The sequence below is a fragment of the Diuraphis noxia genome, unplaced genomic scaffold (genome assembly GCF_037042655.1).
Source record: "Diuraphis noxia isolate RWA-SAM2 unplaced genomic scaffold, SU_Dnox_SAM2 contig0003, whole genome shotgun sequence".
Classification (NCBI taxonomy): Eukaryota; Metazoa; Arthropoda; class Insecta; order Hemiptera; family Aphididae; genus Diuraphis; species Diuraphis noxia.
This window is the reverse complement of record NW_028301713.1, coordinates 27574343-27599177: the sequence shown is the minus strand read 5'-3', so window position 1 is coordinate 27599177 and position 24835 is coordinate 27574343. Positions and strand designations below refer to the sequence as shown.

Here is a 24835-nt window from a genome sequence, read left to right as displayed (position 1 = left end):
ATCGTTTCATGTTGTTAAAAAACCAAAGTTTTAATTTAAAAATTATATTTTTAAATATTTTTTATCCTTATCATTTTTTAAGTTTTTTACTTTTTTGAATGACAACATAGAGTTTTAAATTCATATTCCAAAGCAAAATATTTTTCTAAGTATTTTGATTCATAAAAATCGAATTTAGGGCTAGTAGTTTTTGAGTTATAAATATTTAAAGTTTAGATTGGCAGAGTGGAGTGGTACGGGGTTACCCCGCAAAGTATTAGTCCACTACTCCGCTTGTCGAAACTTTAAATACATATAACTCATAAACTAATCGTCCTAAATTCGATTTTATGAATCAAAATACTTAGAAAAATATTTTGCTTTGGAATATGAAATTAAAACTCTATGTTGTCATTCAACAAAGTAAAAAACTTAAAAAATTATAAGGATAAAAAATATTTAAAAATATTATTTTTTAATAAAAACGTTGGTTTTTTAACAACTTGAAACCGTGTAAAAAAATATTTCGAAAAAAGTCAATACTTTTCGAGATAATTAGTATACCCACTTAAAAGAATCACCCTGTATAAACATAAATTAATGGATTGCAACGAGTTCATCGCGTAGCATAACATTACAACACGTACTAAAAACAAATATCGATATTTGTCTCAATAAAAAAATCGTAGAAATCGCTCACCACATAATATGTTATGTTTGCGCACTTGCTGGAGGAGGTTTTCATCTGCATGCGTTTCGCGATTCCTAAGATTCTTTTGACATTTTCGTAATTGTATTGTTGAAAATTAAAAAAAAATTTACAAATCGCGGAGTTGTTGCTATTATATAGTATAATATACCTTTAGCGTATTTCGTGTTTGTAGTAATTACTATGGTAACTCGGGTATTTACCAGTGTTGTTTAACATGTCGTTTGTGACGTTTGACAGATTGTCGAATAACAATAAATACCTAAAGTGGCGAGTGACATTTCGTAGGTGGAATTAAATATCTATAACAGTCGTTTACGCGCGGTAGATGTACATTTGAGATATATTATTCCGTTGTCCAAGTCGAGCCGAGAAGTTCGGGTCCGTCGTCGACGTCGAATGACCGCTTTGAGGGGGGGACGGTACGAGACTAGAGTTCTACGACCCTGTCGCATGCATTATAGCCCTTACCTCAGACGTGGGCTCTCATTGTCGTGTCCATTCCAATGGCAATAATGGTTTCAGTCTATAACGATCAACAGCAGCTATTATACGGGCCTCCGCACTGGTGATATATGGTTATAGGGGTGAAAAAATATTTGTTTTTCTTGGACATAGATTAGTGTAACTATACTGCGGTCACATCACGCACACAAACACACAATAAATTACAAAGGAATTAGACTTTTTGTTGTATAACACTATTATACCTATACCGCGTCTTACCGCGCTTGCAGTATAGTTGACTTCCCCTCTGTGGAAAGATTCCGTAATACATAGTCACCAGGTATCGGTTATACTATGATGGGGTTCATCTTCGATTTTGTTTTGGACGTTTGATGGTTTTCGTTTGAACGAACCGACACCGACGTAACACTTGTCCACTACCGTCCGGTTAACTGCAGTCACGAACAAATGCCAGTCGCCATATTATGCTCATATTGCATCATCGTGGTGCATGCTTGCACAATGATTTCGAAGCTACAGCAAATGGTGAACATGACATTTAATTTATTGTCTAACATCTAAAATCATCGGTAAAGCGTCGTCGTGTACTAATGGAAGTTGACGAAATCTTTCGTCGTTTCTTATGACTTCTCTTCTCGCCGGACTGCAGGTCTTTCACAGGATTGAGCGTAAAAAGTGCATAATAGCCAAGACAATGAAACAGGGATGAGGGAGGGGAGGGGGGGGGGGTGCTCATGTATATATAAACCAAGTATTTTATACAACTGTCGTATATAAATAATACTAAACTCGCAATTTTCCGTTCCGTTTTTCGTCGATTAGAAAGGTTGTCATCGTATGACGTATGATATACAACACCATGTGATTATAATAACAGAGTGCAATCATATTATTAGATCAATGGTAGTATTAACGATAATTATTGAAGTTTCTCATAACATAGTTCGTTATTATTTTTATTATTATACCTAACCTAATTGTATAATAGATACTGCACTCCAATACAACTGCAATTATTTCGGTAGGTACTAGGTAGATACTAATAAATACTAAAATAATAATATTGTCACTGCAGTAAAAGTTAAAACGGAATGTACCTATATTATTATAGCATACAATTATAATTGGGAAAAAAAATGGTAGATTAATTTTTTTTGGATGAAAACTACTAAAAACCACCAAAGAATAAATTATGAATTATAGTGCAACCAAAGTAATTATTTTCATTCAAAATGGTTTTAAATAATAATTTTGTTGGTATATTTTCAATATATTATAATTAAATATTAAAGTTAAATAATTACAAATTATCAAATGGTTAAATTTAAAATATTATATTTTAACATCAAACATAAATTAGTTGATACGCAAGTACCTTACTGGCTACTACAGTACTACAACAGTCGTAAACGAATTTAAAATACCCAAAACTAACCTAATTAAAAATTATTTCATTAGGTATAAGCATGAACTCGTTTTTGAAGAATTATGAGTATGACCAATGAATAATTGAATAGTATTGTTAGAAAATATCACGAATTTTCAAAAGTTATTGTACTAATTGGCACTTGCTAACCTCCCCACCTCCCATTGATATTTTTAAATATTTAACTTATTTTCTTTTATATTTATTAATTCACTTATTCTGTTCATCACTTCATAAACATAAAGATACATAACATAATATTTAATTATAATAGAAACCATTGCAGTCGGTTTTTCATTCTAACAGCCTACACGGGTGTTATTATAATATAATTATATAAGATGAGCATTATTGTTTTATCTAATAGGATTTTGTGGTTTCGTTTACGCTACTCCAGGTGAGTAGGAATTTAATTTACTGGCCCTTTAGTAATTCCTTGTCACTTATTTGGTTAAAATGTGCACCACAAGGCAACACATTATACGAACGGTATGTTAAACTATTAATTGTTAACGCTATAGAATTGTTATTTTCGTGGAGATCGCAAAACTTCTAACGTTCGAAAATAAAAAATGCAGTTACAACAATTGAAATAAAAATGTACAAAGTGCATCCAATTAAATGCTAATGACTAAAAACCATTTCGTTGTTAAATTAATATATTTTATAGGTACGGTAAATGTCTATTGTGTAACAATACCTCATGATAAATATTTCCTGAACGCCTTTTATGAATATAATATATCACAAAAAAAAAAAACATAAAATATCGATATCTTATTAGCTTTACTTTAGTTTATCCAATGTAGAAAAAGGTTTGTATATTAAAAAAAAAAAAAAAAAAAAAAAACATTACTTGTTATTTAGTCACATACGTCTTTAGAATATTCAAATGATATTTCAATTGTTGACTTTAAATCAGGTATATGCACCATGGTTACTACGTTCATTCTACGGTAAAAGATTAATTTAAAAAAAACTTACTTGCAATTTATAGGCACATAATTTACACTAAAAGTTTTATTTTTATATAATTTTAGGATTTTTTTTTAAATCATACCTACAATGCCAACATGTCATATCAATCAATTCATGATGATACATTATAGTCTTACACATTTATGATTTTTTTTTATATAATTATTGTAGTTTTTTTTTTACTTTTTTAAAAATAATTATTATATTTACTCAAAGTCAACACACATTATTGTATTATTGACGTTTATTTTTTAACAATGCACATAGTGCTTTTGTGATGTTCTTATTTTTTACGATTTATCTATTGACATAAGAGTAGTGATGCATGATTATATATTTATTTATTTTGAGCATGTGGGCTTAGCCCTTTGAATACAATCACAAATTCACAACTATACAAACAATTAGCATACACTATACATAATACAATACAACGCACTACACCAAAATATAATATAGATGGCAATATTATATTGTAACATAATGCAGTGCAAATTTAATTGCGAAACAACTTACCAAAAGTTTAACAGCAAGAAGTTATCAAGCGGATAATAAAAAACATTTTTTCAAGTTTTGAAAATTATATAATACCGCTACTACACCACCTTAATTTTGGTATTTTTAAATTATTCAGTATTCTACAGCAAATGTGTATAATTATACTTTGGGGCGTATCTAGGATTTCATTATTTTGACAGGTTGAATAAAATATAGTGTGTCATACGGAATTGCCATTTCGGCAAAACGTACACTAATTATATATATTATAATATTATACACACACCTCTGTTACGCCCATGGATTAATATATTATAGGTATATTATACTATACTATGTAAGGTATTTTAACTCAAAATTACGACAACAGTGGGATGACGTTTGTTTATTATTTTAATTTTCAAACGTCAATATTATCGTGTGTATACGATTGTTTTACCTATTCGTGTGTACGCAATTTCAAAAGAAATTCTTTATTTCAAGGCAAATAAAAAACATAACACAACACATTTTATCAATTTAGAATTTCTTGTATAACCGTCTCGACTAATAGTTTTTACCAAGTATATCGTAAAACCTCTTCTAGAAATTGTCGACGAGGAAAAAATGCCTGTAGAAACATCGTAACTACATTTTAGATTAAATTATAAAATCAAAACCCGAGATCAGACTTGATCAATTTAATAGAGGTAATTCAATCTGATCTCAAATTATTTTGTACAGATATTGTATAGTTATACAATTTTAATGTTAAAAAAGCTATACGTAGGTATTTGTAATACATTCAAAGATAATGGATAGCTCTGATTATGCGATTTACATTATTTATGATATTGTGTACACGTCATGTAGTACACGACACTCTTATGGATTATCGATTTTTAAAAGAGAAATGATTAAATTTGTTTTACAAAGCTTGATAATATAATAACAAGTTCCTGTCAAGGTTGTTCTTACTAAAATTAAATAATTATCAAAAATCGAATCAATTTTAACCAATAATTTTATTTAAATTCGTTAAAATATACGAATATTTAAAAAAAAAATGATGGGTACTCAAATTTACAAGTTTAAATTTTTATTAAATTAGATATTTAAATGAAAAATTATTAGTAGATTTTACACGTGAAGACATCAATATTTTTTGGTTAAAATTTAAATTATAACTTTGATTACATCACGATTGAACGCATTTTTATAGCAATTAAAAATATTATAATTATTAGTGAAAATTAATATTTGCCTTTCACTACCTAGTCAATAATCTGTGTTCAGTCTTAGTTCTCAAACAATTTTAATCTTAAATTGATAGCATAATCTAATATATCCGACACTCAAAAAATGTACTTTTTTTAATATTCTAATAACTAGAAATTCATAATAATATAATATCAGCTCACAAACTTAAATCGTTCACTAGTTCTTCAAATTGCGGTCAATCTTGTAAATAATAGTAAAATAAGAGCTTTTCGTGGTTATAGCCTAAATGTATCGGAGAAAAGTTTATCGGGAATTGGAATCGACCGATGCTTTTATATTAGGAACATCAATTTTTATAAATCCTAATTAAAAATGTATGGTCATTAATCGTAATATTTATCATGTTATATTACACTGTCCATATCAATCCCAAACGGATTTTAATAAATACATTTAAATTGGTTATATTTACTGCACATTTTTGTTCTTTATTTAGAATTATACGTTAAATAAAAATACGAATGTTCAAGAAATTGAATGTGTATCTTTGGTATAGAACTATAGAATATCTAGAGAAAATGAATGTCTACATTCTTGAACTAGTCACCTTGTACATGGTGCATGTACCTATAAATAATAATGAAAACCATTAAAAAAATAATAAAATATAATAAAAAGATTTTATTACCTATTTTGAAATCGAGTCGTCGTTATGAATGTCGTTTGCAGCAATGCCGTCTCGAGAAAATATATTGTAGTGTCGAAGCATACAGTCGTTCAGATCGTTCGTACTCGAAGATATATAATATTATAATACAGTGAATAGTAAGTTTCAGAGCAACTATGCGAGTTCGTTAATAACTCTTTATCCATCAAATATTAATACAAAGTTACAAGTTTACAACACCAAACACGAAACACCGTATACCCCTCCCTCCAAAGCCTACATAATTTCCGAACACTTCAAATATTCAACAATTGGAACTAATTGACGTACATATTGTACAGTATATTAAATAAAAATTAACAGTAATACAAAAATCTAAGGTAGTGAATGCATATTATAAATAAAATATTAAAATAGTTATGATGACGTGATTGTATAGATTCAATTACAACGGATTAATTTTGTTAATATTTAAAAAATAATTAAATTTAATTCGACTCCGTAATAATTTATTTGAACGTTATAAATTGTACGATTTTTTTAGGAAAACATGTATACCATTTTAAGAGCAGCTATACTGTGATAATCTTTGAAAAACAAAATTTTATCTAAACGGCCTAGATGTAGTATTATATTATCTATTAGTAAATTAATTAGTTATCTTTTTAAATCGTTTACATGATTTCAAAAACATTAAGTCTTGATAAACCTACAATGAAGTTTTAATACGATGATTAGTCATATTTTATCCATAAATTATTATTTTTTCACGTGTTAACCATCGTAATCAATTTTATGTGTATTTTAGTACCTATTTTTACACGAACTAACAATTTTACAATATCATGTACCAAGCCCTATGTTCGCTCTTAACTATATCTTGCCATACCAGATTAAGCTGAGTGGAAAGTAATGAATTCGGAAAAAAAAACAATGATTGGCTTATGTTGGTTTCAGAATTTTTTTGGCTTGTACAATAGTCTCGAATACCATAAAAACTTTATATTACTATAATGTATAGTACTTACTTACTGACTTCTAATAGCAATTTAAATATTAATGCATAACAATATATATTAAAATGATGAGTTATTGTGTTTCAGTGGGTAACGATAGAATTTATTGTTTATATAGTTATGCACTTTTAAGACTTAGAAAGTTATAACCGATGATCATACAATGGTGTGGTATGTGGTATCGTAATTATATATAATGAGTAAATATACGAATGATTCCCCTTTTAGTATTTGAATGCGATTTTCTCATGTATCTGCAACTATTGCTTGTATACTCATCATATTTTACACATGTAGCAATAATGCATAATTATCTCATATATAAGTTTTTAGTCATATTATTCCAAACTAAACAATAAATTCGTAACTTGTGACTCGACACATTCCTCTTTGTTGCATTAATGTAGACACATTGGCAATTAATAAGTATATCATAATCAAGCATACAAGCATGGCAAATAATAATAATTTTTCTCCCAGAATATTATTTTAACAAACAACGAAAAATCAAAAATGCTATATTTATTTCATCATAGTTTTTGATCTGTGAGGTTTTAAACTAAGGTTAATAGTTGATGCGGTTAAGAGATTTTTTTTAATTTATAGTGTCAGCTTTTTGAACATAAACAATTATATAAAAGCTCAAACATAATTGAGCTTATGGGAAGTTTTAGTTAAAAAACAAATAAAGTTTGTTTTACTTAATTCTCTTAGGTATATATTATCCAAAGTTTAGGCTCAGAATATGCATGGATTTGCATAACTCTTAAATTTTTTCAACTGTTTTTTTCTCAGCTTTTTTACGAAATTCAATATCCTTAATGGAAAGTATATTTTCAAGTTTGATGGCTATTGGTTTTTTCTTCCATCTATTGAATTTTAACTGCTTAAAACTTATAAACGAATTTAATATTAGTATACATATATATTATATTGTATACTTTATACTTGGTACTGGGTAGATAGGTTGTTTTACTGAAAAATATATTGATATAAGATTCATATCAGATTTATACTCTCGTTGTAGTTCTTCTTCAAGTATACGTCATACTGTTATAAATTACCTTTTAAGTTTTATATTTATTTTAATCCCTAAACAACGCTCGTCGTCATCATGCCATCAAAATCACTCACTTGAAAATGTAAAAAATATTAAGTAAATAATACTGTTTTATATTTGATATTGGCTATTGGCCTCATTTAAAGTTCGATATCAATACAAATATCGTACTTCAATGTTAAAAAAACTATGTGAACCTCGTTTTTCAAGACGAAAACATCCGTTGCAGTTAATCATTTTTGTCGCATTAAGTGAAACGGTGGGCCATATTACGTATTATAATGTGTAGGTACCTATTTATTGTAGAGACTAGGATTTTGTGTATTTTACAATCAGAGTTTCTAAATAATCAACAAAGATGCCATCGTGCAACCAAACAATATATTATTACATACCCTTTTGGTAAAAAAGTACATTGTCATCTCCGATATTATTTTGAGCATCCGGCAATTATTATCAATTCATTATTGGCTACTCAAAATATTAAATGTATTAACCCTTCGTGTTACAGGTGACGGAGTGATGTTGGGCGGCGTGGTTGGTAGGCACATGAGCATACGGCGTAGGGAGAGCTCCCCGTCGGTACCTCATCCAGGTGGCCCGGGGAGTCCTCGGTATAGGAGACGGAGACGAGCGGTGACTACTTCGGATCATAAGACATGTGCTCTCATACAGACCAGAATAAAACTAGGCGACATCATAATGTGAGTGTTAATTAAACAATATTATAATCATTACATTATAGCTTATATAGATGTTAAGCATTCGTCAAAAGACGTATCGTATAATATTATGATCCTGTCTGAAGACAGACACAAATCACAGTTAGGTTAGGTATCTTTATTACCTAACCTAACTATACCTTACTAAACCTAATCGTATTTGTAATATAATTGTACAAATATTATACCCACTAATAATTATTCCGTAGGATGCTACCAGTAAAGGTTAACCATATATTAATGTATAAAAATGTAATCGCTGGGATATATTCTTATGGAGTATTTAAATGTGCAAAATAGTTGTATCATTGATCGAAATTAGAGGGGGACTTGGCCCTCAAAATCAGACAATGTTTTAGTTGTGTGGGATCGAAGACCCTCCGCTCATATCGATGTTAAAAATGTTGGCCCTCGCCTCAGGAAATTTAATGGATTTCCCCTTGTGAGATGATATACACATGATTATACAGTGAAACCTCTAAATACCGGACACTCTCGGTCGCTTAAACGTCGTCCGCTATTTGGAGGTGTCCGCTATTGAAAGGTGTCCGTTAAAGGAGGTTTCACTGTAATACAAACTGAACGTTAATAAATGTTTAGACCAAAAGTCTATTGAAAAATACTTTACCGAATTTATATTGTAATTAAATATTATCTATGAACTTTAAGATAGTTCAGTACTTCTACATATAATTGCTTCGGAAATCTAAATTTTTTTATAATATATATTATAATAACTAATGATTTAGTTACTATACAGCTATAGGTTTTTTTTTTTTTGTGATCAATATTACTTTTTACTTACGAAAGTAAATAATTTTCATCAGAAATTACACTTCCACGATAAACTGAAGTATTTGGCTCTTTAAATAAATAAAAAAGTATGTAAAAATATTAAATAGATACTCATTGCATTAATTCTGCTAGCATAATAATATGAATATATGATATAATTACATTTTGAGATTATATTCTTGTAAGAGTCATATTTGAACTAAACTTGTACATACATACTACATAGTATACCATCATACGCGTATTAATTAAACTTTATATGTATTCATATTATTATGGAAGTATAAAGTTTTATAATTAGACGCGACTGATATGAAAAGATGAAATTTACGTTAATAGAGATTAAAGTACGATTATACTATTATTTTGTAAAATGTTTTAAAATGTTTTATAGTTTAAACATAATTCTTTATTAATAATTTTCTTTTCGAGTGGATTACATAATATAATATTATTTTATTCTAATATCCATCAGGAGTATGATAATAATATTGTAGAACAAAGTATTAACATGTTACATTTGACATTACACTTGTGTGAACAATAAGTTACCTAACCTATACGCTTTTAATGACAAAAAATAGCTGTTCATCGTTTTTGTTTTTTAAATTTCATAATTTTTAAAAATTCTGTGTACCTATAAATAATTTTCATTAAATATAAAAAAAAAATATTAATATAAAATACTATAGTTATATAATATGGCATTTTTGTTTATACAAATTATTTTAAAATTCATCTACTAACTTAAGGAATAAGAATTTATTTCAGTTGAAAAATTTAACTTTTATCTAAGTTTTTGAATAAATGATAAACATTGTTCATCTCTTATTGATATATACATGTATTTAATTAACAAATACAAATAAATGAAAACTTAAGAGTCGTTTAGGTAATATCACTTTTTCTGTTTTTCAAAATGTATTTTGTATGAATAAAATAAGATTTAATAATTTAAATAAATTATTAGCACTAATTGAGTATTATATTTAATATGAACGGTTGAATGATTACAAATATTCCTAACTAATAGACTATAGTCCGATTAGGACTGCATTGTACTTAAATAAAAAAATCCGTATTATATTTACTCCAACTTCATGGTTTAGTATATTTTCGTGACCTAAATCTCGATCACATTGTTACAGGGTTTATCATATTATAAATTAGGAAATGAAATTTTATCGGATGGTTTTTGCCACCTGTGATCATTTGTTTTCGAGACGAAAAACTTTTTAAATTATGTTTGTAATAAAAATATCTCAAGCCTGTGGAAAAAATACTTTATTTACCGTAAATATCTCGGCATATAAACATATTATAAGTTGCTTCCAAATATTTTTGATGAAGTATGTAATGTTTAATAAACTATAATGATCTGGTGAAAATTGTAATCTGTTGAAATATTTCAAGTTAAACAATACACCAAAAAAATAAAAAAATAATGATATTATATTATATAATTATAAATATAATAATATATTAATCTTAACTAAAAATCAAACTTGTTACATAATATTTTTCAGCAAACATTTTTTTCTTTAACAATTTATTTATTCAAATTCTATAAGTGCACCTTAAAACCATGTTTCAGTACACTTGTGTTTTTTTATGCAATTATATGAGTACCACGAACCGAATCAATATTTATTTTTTCAATAAGTTTTTTTTTCGAAAATTGTCGTGTCATTTAAATTATCAAAGCCCTCATATCTTATAAAACTATAACAATGGATCTTTTATCCTTAGGTGATACACCCGAGGACATTCGATCCTTAAGAAGAACAAGATCTCAAGAATTTAAAAATACGGTCCTTAAGTGTACCGGTGTACCTATATAAAAATTTCAAAAATCAGATTTTAAAAATGTGCTGAGGTAATCTCTCGCAGTCTGTAACATTTACCAAAAATATTGAAATTACAACAGAGAAATAATTTACTCAGAATGATGAGAGAAATATCTATTAATAAATAAAAAATGTTGTATATTATCAATAACATAAATGAATTACAGTTATATTTTTTAAACTGGCAACAGTTATTAATACTAATAATGTGGTTTTGATATTTTTGTAAAATTATGTTAGATTTTCCTATCGACCACACTATAAGCAGTATAAATATTAAATAGTTCGGTACCACTTATATTTGATGAGTTCGATTAACAAAATAAAAATTTAAATACAATAAGGACTGCTAAATACCATTTTAAATGTTCAGACGATGTGATACACAACACAATTAAATAAAAAATTTGGTTTTAAATCTGATATAACACAAATCATAAATCTCACTCGTCAATGCATACTATAAAAATAATAATATAATAATAAAAATAGTAATAATATAATATGAATTTGTTTGATATTCACATGCTGAATTTTTTTTTAGTATAGATACTTGACTTTACAAATATTTTTCCGTTTTCTTTTATAATAATATAGTAAGATTAACATTTTTTTTTTAAATTGTACCTACGATATTATTTCTCAAAAAAAATATGTCAATAACGTAAAATAATTTTTTTATAAAAACTTCATTGTAAAACGGATTTTGTCTTTTATTTGATTTTAGTTTAATATTGAAAATAACATTACAGTTTAATATTATGTAGGATAATAATAACTTTTTCGCGTGAAACTGAAAGCGACATCTGTCGGAAAACTATTTCATTCGGAAAGGATATTATTATTTAATAGTAGTATAAATGTGTACTCTTAGTTGGTGACTTAAACTACAGAGCGCGGTAATAATCCATTAATTTACAATGTAAAGAATGTTCCACCCCTAGGTAGAGGTACCAGTCGAGAAATTGATGGACCAAAATAATTTCTAGCCACAATAATGTCGTTTTTAAAAACGTACATATTAATACGACTTAAATTAAATAATTTTATTCATTTTTTCCGTACAATCGAACTGTAAATCCAAATGATGTTTTTTTTTTTTTTGCCGAGTACATAGGCAATATTATTTTAATTTAGAGAGTTACATAAATATTTCTAAGTAAGAATACCTATACTATTACTGCACAAAATAGATATCGAATTAATATCCTATACTAGGATTTTAATCATATTTTAGTTTTAATAATTCAATAAAACATTAATATAATCCAGTTATAATAATCATAGGTATATAGATTTACATAAATTGGTATGCAATAAAAATAGATTTAACTGATTTAAGGACGTTGAAATCGGTGCGTTTTTTGTAAAAAAAACTTGTGTTAGGTATAGGAAAAATTCCCAAACCTTGTAGAATAAAGTCGGATTTCGTTTTTTTTTTTTTTTTTTTATTTAAAATAAGAAAACATTTTGCAAGTCAGATTAAAGCCCTATTTTCAAAATTATAATTGATTGTAGAAGATATATAGAATATTATATTATATTCGAAATATTCGAATTATGCACAATGTTTTCTATTTTTCTAATGTAGGTATTTTTCTTGTACTATTTAAAATAAAATGAAAATTCGGGCTTTGATAAGATCCAAAAAAGTTTTCACCTTTAAAAAAAAATTAAAAAATTAATTAATTCATCACATTAATTAGGTTAGGTAATTAATGTGAATTAATTAATTTTGTTGATGCAATGCACCGTATAAAACCGTTTGCTATCAATTTAGGTATCGTATGGTTGATTAGCGAAAAATGATTATAATAATTAATTAAGGTAGCAACTAAAATATAAAATATAATTTTCAAATTATTTTATAGAATTGCAGAAATTTGAAAAACCCTTAACCGACAACCTTAACAAAATAAGATTTATGGTTGATAATTTATCAAAAAAACATAAAATAATTATGTTTTTCTTCACTTATTATTGTTAGATTAGATCGTTATACGCAAACTTGTTTAATCGTTATAATATCGATATTTTTGCTGTAATCATGCAATTATATATGCAAAGTTAATTTAAAAAAAAAATTAATAATTCATTTACGAGTTTATTAATCATCTTATAATCATTACTATATTTTTAACACCAGGAAAAGAGAAAAAGTAAATTTTATATACTAATAGTTATACTTGTTTGAAATTTCTATAGGTACTTGTGAAATTCGTTTCCTATAACATTCATTACTACTGTGTATTTTTTGAAGGAATAAATTAACGTTTATGAGGGAAATAAATCGTATATTATGAGTATCTATATTACCCCAATGTGGTTAGTTCACACTACAATTTAATACTAATTCAATCGATAGAAATATGTAACGATTGTTCTGAAATATTATTATTTATTTTATCGTATACAGTAAAATTGTTACCAAAACATAATATGTATTAACATGATTTCCATCGACTTGCTGTCCCATCGGAAAGTATTGAAGAAAGTATTCAAAGATTTGAAAATATTTCTTCACATCATTCGAAGTCATTTTTTTTTTTATGAAACAAATTTTTTTTAAAGTAAAATATTTTATATTTTTAATAATTTTATCGTTGCCTTTATCATTTCTCATGTTTGTTTTTATCCTTATGAATGAACTCGTACATTTTAAATACCTGAAAAAATACGTAATAATGGATATATTTTATCAGTACATGGCAAAATTAAAGTTTTGTCTTAGAATGCGCAATTATAATATACATTATAATATTATGACATTATATTTTGTTATGATAAGCTATTTGTGGTTTCCAACATGTTTATATTAATACAATTATACAATGCACTCCTTTATGTAGACTTTGTCAAATATTTTAGTCACTATATTATAATTGTTACAAATTAAATTTCGATGTATCCGAATTCGTAAAACGTGATGTTTACTATATTTAACTTTCAATAGCTTGGATTGTAATATCGCATCCCTTTGAAATGTGTTTTTCGCAGCTTCGGAATTTCTAGTGATTCCTGCTTTAATTGACATTTTGATTGCTTCAATACGATGTGTTTTATGTGATTTTAAATGTCGCTAGTGTAATAATGAGTAGTAGTAGCATAAATAGAACAGAAAACAATTTTAGCTAATAGTTATTACGCAATTCCTACCACGCGTGTGCACTTATATTGATTGATTTCTTCATCGAAACACGACGTCTCAAAATAAAATTTGACTTATTTTTCAATCAATACGGATTGGCAATTTAAATATATTTCTGTGAAAAACATCGGTGCGCAATACAAGTTGCAATGGTGACAACACACTGCAGTATAACTACCGACCACATATTATATCGGATAAACATATAATAATTACTATCGTATTATAATGTGTATTCCCTTGAAATGTACGACGGAACTATTAGAATTTTAATGGCAAACAATTGAGGGATTAAATAAAATTATTTGTAAATAATAAGACTCCTACCAATTGTTCGTATATAACATTATTTATTGATCAGCTACTTATGAGTTTCATTTCTTAATCAGAGTTTTAGATTTTGAGGGAAGCGATGAATGTATTGATTTTACCATGATGTGTGTGTGTGTTTTTTTTTGCGTTTGTCATCACGTTTTGGGGCAGTAAAAATGCTTTGACTTTTGACTTCAGTACCTCTTTCGATCAGAAAGTGAATCTAGTTGTACTTTGGGGGGTCAAAAGTAAAAAATGTTATTAATACCTGTATTTTGTCTATGTAATTTTAAAACAAATGACCATAGGTACATGAAATTTTCACCGAATGTTGATGTAAGTATATTCTATCAACCATGCAATTTTCAAAAATATTCGACTTAAGTTGAACTATTCATAGGTATTTTTAATCATTTTTAATTTTTTTTAAATAAATATCGATAAAAATGTATTTGTTGGGTAGAAAAGCTTGAAAATTTAATACAATACACCACTTAACATATTGTTACAATAGCAGTCAAAAAATAAAAGAAATCCATAGTCACAATTTTTTTTATAAGCATTTAAAGTTTGAATTTTGACAAAATACGTAAAAATCACAAAAATTCGCAAATTATTTTAAGCTAGAAATTCATAAAAAAAAATTATTTTAAATCTAAGATTTGAAATTTTTAATAATCTATAATATATCAAATAAACCATCGTCGCTCAGAATCGTTTTTCGTGTACAATGATATAATATCATTGGATTCAAATTTAATTCCATCCATTACAGTAACCCACTTGTAACCTACTGTACAGCAGAGCGACATCCACTTTCCCGCTTTTTTTTTTATCTTTCATTATTATTTACACAATCTGTGAATATTATTTTACAATAAGCGTATGGAGGTGACATGACTTGAGTGTCAGGAGATAAGAAGCCACCCATTGGAAGCACTTAATGTTAGAATGCTATGCTAGGATTAAAATTTGCTAGTACGAGAGAATATATAAGATTAAGGGGAGGTAGAGGTATATACAATTTTCAATGAGTAGGTCACGACTCCAGGTATGTTTAAGAGGCATTCTGGTTTCACCAGGAATAGCGTTGGTATTCTGAGTTTAAATTCCAAATAATATAGCTTCAAGTGGCTATATTAATTATTGTTGAGAGCATCACTCGGAAAGTACTACAGTTAAATTTACTAATTGAAAACAGTGCTAGGTAGATACTCAACAACATAAACCGAATTTAGCAGTACCCTGCAAGCACCTACATTATTATTATACTCTGATCGGAATTAAAATACGAGACTTATTTCGATATAACGGTGCACTGAATATGCAATATCAAATACGTTAGTGTAGGTAAACATAATGTTATTATTTAGTCTATTACAGATAAAATTATAATGATTACTGCTGATGATAATATCACGACTTTTGAAAACAATACGCCATAGTTCTATTTAAACAAAATTACTTTAATATGCATTCACAATAATATTTAAATTTAAATTTTTTTTTGTAAGTCTTACGTAGGTAAGTAGATAGGTAGTTATTACCTTATGAAACGGATAGGTAGTCATCAAAATTCTTTGATAAGTAACAATATAAAACGTATTCAATACAGTACAATGAATTGATAAGGTTTGCAATTTATGTCTGGGCGCAAAAATAAAAAATATGTCATATAAATATATTATTTGTTAGTACCTACCTATATAGTTTTTTTTATTGAAGATCGCGAAATACGTATTTTTTTAATGACTCAACGGTGGCTATAAAGTTATAAACTAAGTAGTATAAATATCGTTGCTGACTGAAATCTTAATCATAATATTATTATTATTATAACTATAATACCGGACGAATTCATAAGGTATACGTACTTATTTTATTATGAATGGATTTTAAAGATTTTTAAAATAATTATTTCTACCTATAATAAATAGTATCAGTTTAAAAACAATTTGATCGTATAACGGAGATAAAGAAATTAACACAAATTTCGGGAAATTGTATTAACATAATACGTATTATACGATATCATTCTGCTATGTGAAATATTGTAGTAGTTTGTTATGATAAAATGTTCTACTATTTCGTATAAAAAAAATTCTAAAAAGTTTCGAATTATTTAACAATAATCGAGAGCGAAGACTAAAATACATTTAGGTAAGTATAAAAATAAACAAATATAGGAGTCGTATTTATTTTCTTCTCGGTCAGGATTTTTCATTTTTATTCTCGTGTTACTTGCGTTGACGCTGGAAACAATGTTTTTTTTTTTTACAACTATATACCGTATAACTATAATTTAGGGCGTCACCTGCAACTAATCCATCAATTTCGAATTCCACCACCCTCTAAGTTCAGAACCAAATGAAACAACCCTCTGTCCACATTTCTGGTTTTCACCCCACTCACTCACAAAGGTTCTCGTAATATAATAACAATAAACTGATATTATGTTTGGTGTACCTATATATAGATTTAATATAGTATATAGAACAGTAATCGCGTTTGCGTGACGGCCTACAGGGAAAAATTAATATTACATTTTGCCCGGGTTGATTTATTAGAAAGTAGAATGGAATATATACACACAGAAGTGGACTTTTTTAACGTGATATTATTAATAATACTTTTATAGGTCACCTCTGTCTCTGGTCTAGACTTTTGTAATTTTTTTTGGGAACCCCCGGCGATCGTCACGGGATATTGATTGGTCCGGGAGCTTTAGCGACACGCGCCAGTATGGCCGTTTCGGACACGATCCAAATCCCTTTGAACCATCAGTGGCTCGTATAATATAAACATTTACAATAATAATTGACGAAAAAAAACCATCGGTATATCATCTATATAGTAGGTAATAATGATACTGCCAAACGAATAAATAAATAAGACCGACTAATAGTAAAATTATCCGCTATCACTAACACTTGACTGAAAATCCGTTGTATTTAATTCGACAGAAAGTTTATTATTTTCAACTTCTATTTTATTTATTTTTTGTTTTTTAATAATTTAATACAATTTTCATCGCTCAAAAAGTAAATATCGTTATAAAAAGATTGTATTTTAATTTTAAATTATTAAATTAAAGGTACCTACCTACCTAACTAGTTAAATGTTAAGACATTGAATTATAAAAATTATTTGTTATGCCTGCACTTCTAATATATTATTTTATCGATATAGTACCTACTATTTACATAAATTCGTTTACATCTAGTACAGTGATATTATATCGTATTTGTATAATAATATGATATATTAAAAAATAAAATAAAAACATTTAACTATAATAATTTTAAATGTATATGTTTGGTGTTAAACCGTTGATTCGTTTGTTTCATCATAGGTATCTTACAAATGTTTTGGCACGTTATTTTAATGTCTTGAACATCAAATCATTTATTTTGAGATCCCTGAACTATATTTTTATAGTTAAGGGTAAAATTTAAAATATTATAATTATTTTGATATCCTTAGAAATTAGATAATAACAATTAATATTAAATTAATAATAAATGTATACAGTATATATATATATATATATATATTTCACTGTGAGGTGAGAGGGTACGGTTGGTTTGGAACAAGTTAATGTGTGGAGAGATTTTTGCAATTAAGAACCTGGATGACCACCCATCCGGGAACTAGTGAAAGCGGGCGGGGCGTACACTCAATCACGTTACGTGAATTATTGCAGCAACCACACAACTTTAAACCACATTAATATGGTATAGTACACGCAGTCGTAACTTATTATGTACTTGAATGTGACTTTTCCTTTAAATATTTTTTGACTCGCCAATTATTATTATTTTTAAAATAAAAAGGGATTATTTATGCGATTTACAATAGATATTAATTTATATAAAAATATTTTATTTGAGATCAAAGTATTAACAAGTTACTAAAATCATATAAACGTAATTTTTATAATATTTGCTGTTAAATAAAAACGATCTAGCTATTTAAAGTGCATATAGGTATTGTATAAGAAAAGATGTGTTTATTGAAACTTTATATTGATACCAATCTAGGAATCAACATTTTCAATACATAATTTAAAAATAAATTATTTTATCATGATATAATTTTTTTCCAATAGAGTCTTGATAACTAAAATTTAAATTTTTTGTTAGTAGATAATAAATATAAAGTATGAGCAATGACTGTCTGGTATGTTAATCCATTGTAGAATGGTGTGCATAAATGTATATTATTAGTAAAGTTATATTTCTAACTTTAATTTAAGAGTTGATATTTATTTTGTATGTGTTTATGTTTTTTTCTCATTATGATTTATACATATTTCATCTTATTATTGTAAAAAGTACGTTTTTAAAAATCTGTCTCAATAATCGATCCATCTTTATCTAAGTAAGTCAATTTATATGGCTTTAAATTTTCAAGATCACGATATTAGTTTGATACAAAATTACACAGTGTAATAGTTGTTTTTAATAAATTACAAAATGTGTATGATGTATTTTAATTTATAAATAAAATGTGGTCCAATAAAATAATGTATCGTTTCGAACACAATATCGTATAATATAATAAAGATAGTTTAAAATATTTTATTTTAATTTTTTTTTTTTTGGTTTTGTTTTTTGAGGTACCATTTTATTTTAATATATTATTTTAGGTATATTTTCATATTGTCATAATAAAAATATAATGTTATTCTAATACGATAGATCACGAACGTCAGTAGTTCGTGTTTCCATAGAAAAGCTAATAATTAAATATTACAGCTGCATGTTGGCGTCTTACGTAAAATAAATTAGATTTCCAACATGTAAATATATACAATTAATTATTTGATAATAATATGTTTAATTTTATTAATTATTTTTTTGTATTTTAATTGACGTATTTACCTATATTCTGCATTTAGTTATAATTTCTGACAACTTCGGTAAAATTGGACGATGACATAATAATATTTGTCTTGTGCCTATTAAATATAAATGAAAAAAATCCTATATTGTAGGATATCTATACCATTTATGTGTTTGTATAAATGTATATCTGACTGACCAGCCTATAATATATAAAAATATTAACTTTTTTTAAAGTTTATACTAACATAAATATTATTTTCTTTTTAGATATTTAATGGAAAGCTATAATTTTATTAACCTTTAAATAATATCTACTTATTCATTCGTTTTCCATTATTCAGATACTAAAATATATAGTTTTCCTCAAGTATTAATAATATTTACATTGATGTTAGGATACAAAATAAAAATTAAGTTGATTAATTTAATTCTACAACATATTCTATGTAAGCAATTTTTTTATTTTTCTTACTTTACAAAATCAGTGCAGATGTGAAATAAATGCATAGCTACTAATAATAATATTATTATATTATATTATTTCAAATGTTAACCAATACAATTATTGATATTACTAACATCGAATAAATAAAATAATTTAAAATTAACTATATGTCTGTATACTAAAATGGCTAAGGATTTTACTAATTGACTCGTTGATCAATAAAAACAAAAACATTTAAATTATTTGTTTATATATATATTTTTAAACGAATACACGATATCATTTGAAATATGATTAAACACCATTCCTATCTATTATATTATTACAGTTTATTTTAATATAAATAATATGAATAATTCCACCTATAATAATATTATGATACATTGATTAAAAAACTAAAACCTATTCATCATAGGCACCGCCAGGAATTTTGTCAGGGGGGTGTATCGTGCATAGTATACTTTGATTTCTAAATAATGTTTAAATTATTTTAGTTAAATACGTAGAAATTTTTATTCTAAATATATGATGATACAAAGTTATTTTTGTTTTTTCGTCGGATACAAAGTTTTTAATAGATAATTATGCAAAAATATCTTTTCAATACCATAAAAAAAATTTTTTAAGCCAAGGGGGTGCAATTGCATCCCCTTGCACCCCCCTCGCGGCGCCCTTGCTATTCATAAATTAATATATTATATTACAATAATTACCTATTGGTTAGCTGGTCAATCGGCCAAAATAAATATTTTTATTATTCATTATATTTTACAGTAGGTGCCTAAAACCTATTTAATACTCGTAGCCCATATATGTACGCCTGGAACCTTTTTACACATTTGACTTGTTGAGTTTTATAAATTTTCGTTATAGTACCCGTTAGTGACTGATCATATTAATATTACTATTATAGGTAAGGTACATGCAAATATCATGTCCTAACCACGCACGAATAACCGTGAAATTATTGTGTGCCTATTTGAATTACATTACGTATTGTAATAGATAACGATATGGGCGAGCAATTATTTTTTTGACCTGGGTGCGGTTCGAATGAGTACACGTATGGATTGTTCGAAAACTATTAGAAACGCACGCAATAGCATGCCAATTGTAGAAGAGTATTTCGTATTAATAAAAAGAATATTTAAATTTTTACGAACTACGACTTTACGTTTATCCTATATTTATATTACGTTTACGTGTGTACATGCGTGTACGTAAAATAATAAAATAATAAAATAATAATACATTTTAATTTAATTAGTTAAATTACACATGCATGTTTATAATATATATGCGGATTGCGGAGTTAGCTCAAACTTCGTAATAGCACACAATACAGAGCCAATGGGTTCAAATAGTTGTAGACCATATTATTATAATGCAATAGTATATAATTTTAATACACGCCTGTCGAAATTGTTTTACTATTTAATATTTAGTGATGCTCTTCAATTATTCTTTGCAAAGGTGCAAATAACATTTGTGATTGGATAGAGAAAAGGGACTAAAACTCTACTTATAATAATTCTGTTAAGCTCAAAACAAAACAACGTCGGAAATATTTGGTGTGGTGCTAAGCCTTTAAATCTCTCCCCCCTCTTCCTATTTGTGCCTATGTTTGTATTTAACATTTATAAATATTATATTGCGATTGGAAATAATATGACGTCTTATATTTGGTCTCAATACCCCAAACTGATGATAAGGTAGAAATAAGTTAGACATTTTATTTTAATAGCTGTACTTATGGATTGTTCGATAATTTTAAAAGACGCACATATGCCAATTCTACAGTAGTATTCAATATATTGTAAAAGAATATTTTAATTTGTACAATCAACAACTTGACGTTTAATCTATATATTTTATATTAGGTGTGTGCATCATTGCATGCATGTACTTAAAATAATAAATGATGCATTGTTATTTAACTAATTGAATTACACATGTAGGTATATACATGTGTGGAGTTAACGGGAACTTCGTAATAGTATACTATATATAGTAATAATGATATAAAAAATATAATATAATATATTAAATTATATTATATGATATTATAATATAATAATAATATTATTCGTAATAACTAATAGTATGCAAATTAATTCAAATAATTGCGTATGGTATATCTGCAATATATAACATACATTATTATCATGCCGTTTTGCAATGGTCTTTCAAACTTTTTGCATTAAAAACTTTAAACTTTCAAAGCCGTTTGATAAATGACGTATACAATATACATAGTGTGAAAAATCAGTAATTATTATTTTATAATATGCTTAATATAGTCGTTACTGCAAAGACAATATTAAGACATATCGTGTCACAAATAATATATTATTATTAGATTAAAGTAACATATTACATTATAATGTTATAGTATATTATATAAAATACTTGAGTGCACATTTAATCAAAATTGTTATCACATGTAGTAACGTTATTATTTATATTCTACAAAATAGTATATTAAGACATTCATCAAACTAATTTTAAAATTTGAATGCATTTATTAGGACTAGATTATGTATTTATAAATAAAAGAAAAAAACATTCATATTATATAAACATAAATATAGTAAAATATTTAAACTATAAACTGTAAATTGATATTATTAATCAAGAATTTCATCTTATGATTCTGCATATTATGAGCTTCAGTATGGATATAATAATTATATTTCTTAGCTCACCAGTCACAACAATTAACCCTCCCCCCCCCCAAACCCCAAGGATCAAGACACGACCACTTTGCAGGATTTTGACCACTGGCTCGAAGGGCATCTTATAATGTAATATTACCTAATATATAAAATCTAAAAATAAAATATAATATGTGAGCTAAAATACACAAAACTTTTATAAATAATAAACAGTTTTGAGTGTTTATTTAATAGAAAATATTTATTAATTTTTTTGTGGGGGGGGGGGGAGTTTGTCATGACGATAATTATAATATGGTGTGAAAGATTATAAAAAATAAAAACAAAATTAAATACAAAACTTTTTTTATAAAATGAAAAGATAATGAATGATTTGTTTTTGTTATATATGAACTATCTACAACAGAATTACTAAAGAAAAATAAATTACTAATAAAATATTTAGAAAAGTTAGCTGACCGTTTAGGAATTTTTTTTTGTACATGTTTTTATCATTGGAATTGAAATTTAGCATATTCATTACAACAGTAACTCACTCACAATTGAGAGATACTTACATGTCTTGACACCTTTACTATACAGCAGAGCGACTTCCCCAGAGTTTGTGTTTATTGTTTATCAACAAAAGTAAATATACCTATATCGTAAATAATTATTACACAATGCGTAGGTACTTGTCTCTAATTTGTAACAATGAGAATAATGGTTTCTATTTTCAATGGAACACAAAATAATATTTTTTCCTGTCGATCAATTTAATCATGCCATTGCGTGTCTTTACATTGTTTACGAATACAGTTACGGTATAGTTCTCCAAAATTGATATGAATCGTAGATAGTTCTATATTCAGCTCGTTTCATAATACCTACTGTCATATATATATTATTAATTAATTAAAATGTTTTAAAACCAGGCGTTTGAAATACATTATTATATGATCCAAAATAATAGATATATCATGGAAAGTAATCAAAATGCGCGTGCGTAGAATTATGAGAAAAAATATCTTCAATAACATAATTATTATAACTTTACTAAATAATAAGCTTAATTTTTGTCTACCTTCGAATAGTTAAATACTATACTCGTACGTTTGTTGCATATCGAAATTCGAACAGTTTAAGACAACTTTATTTTCAAATATTAATCACATATTTTAATACTTAAATTATATACTAATTATTGCACTTCGTAGGTTCACACTAACATATGTTTATTATATTGGACATCCCGCATATTATATTCATTAATTATAGTTTAATTATATAAACATTTATTTTTATGTTTTTTTGATAGCTATTATTGCATGTATAACATTTTCACAATATAAATATTTAATTTATGAATAAAAAGTTTTAAAATAATCTAATTTTTGAACATTATATTAATAGCTGAAAAACTATAATAGTTGGAGTAGGCAACGAAATGCATACTATTCCTTTCACAATTAATAATTTAATGGATATACCTATAATGAATAATATTTAAATCAAGATTACAATCGATGTTTGACCAAGACAATATTTGGAGATTAATTTCATAAGACCAGTAAAATCTTTGGACAAACACAGCATTCATCATAATATAATACTAGGTAGGTATATGTAACAATAAAAAAAAGCGTTTGTCAATATAATGTGAAAAATAATCATTTTAAAATATGTATTCATGTTGCTGAATTTAATTTATGTATAAAAGCTGAACTAAATAAACGTTGTATATACATGTCAAAATTCAAAGTTAATACATTGCAAATATATTTTGTAGATAGAATAGGAGAAATGTATAAACAGAATCTTCCAAAATTGTTCAAAATTCCGTACGACAGAATTGCCGGGAATTACATTCCCTTTTTGCCACACAAAATCTGCAGACCCGCGATGTACGCTTGGTTAAATTTATTTTATTTTGTTTTTGTTTTTTTTTTTTGTATTCTATTGACAGATAGAAAATTACATTATAATTAGTTGTCTGTAATTCAAAAGTACCCAATTAAGTTTAAAGCGATTGACTAAAATAATTGAAATCATCACTCTGCTATG

The 24835-nt window shown here is 26.6% G+C and overlaps 1 protein-coding gene across 13 annotated transcripts in view; it reads left to right on the top strand.

Annotated features, from left to right (window-relative positions):
* Window positions 1–24835, top strand: part of cac (calcium voltage-gated channel subunit cacophony) — a 277952-nt gene that overhangs the window by 118643 nt on the left and 134474 nt on the right. For all 13 annotated transcript variants that reach the window (XM_089223696.1, XM_089223711.1, XM_089223701.1 and 10 more), the window contains exon 2: window positions 8513–8705. In XM_089223696.1, the coding sequence (XP_089079822.1) occupies window positions 8524–8705 (182 nt within the window). In that variant the 5' untranslated portion in view covers window positions 8513–8523. The remainder of the gene's footprint in view (window positions 1–8512; window positions 8706–24835) is intronic.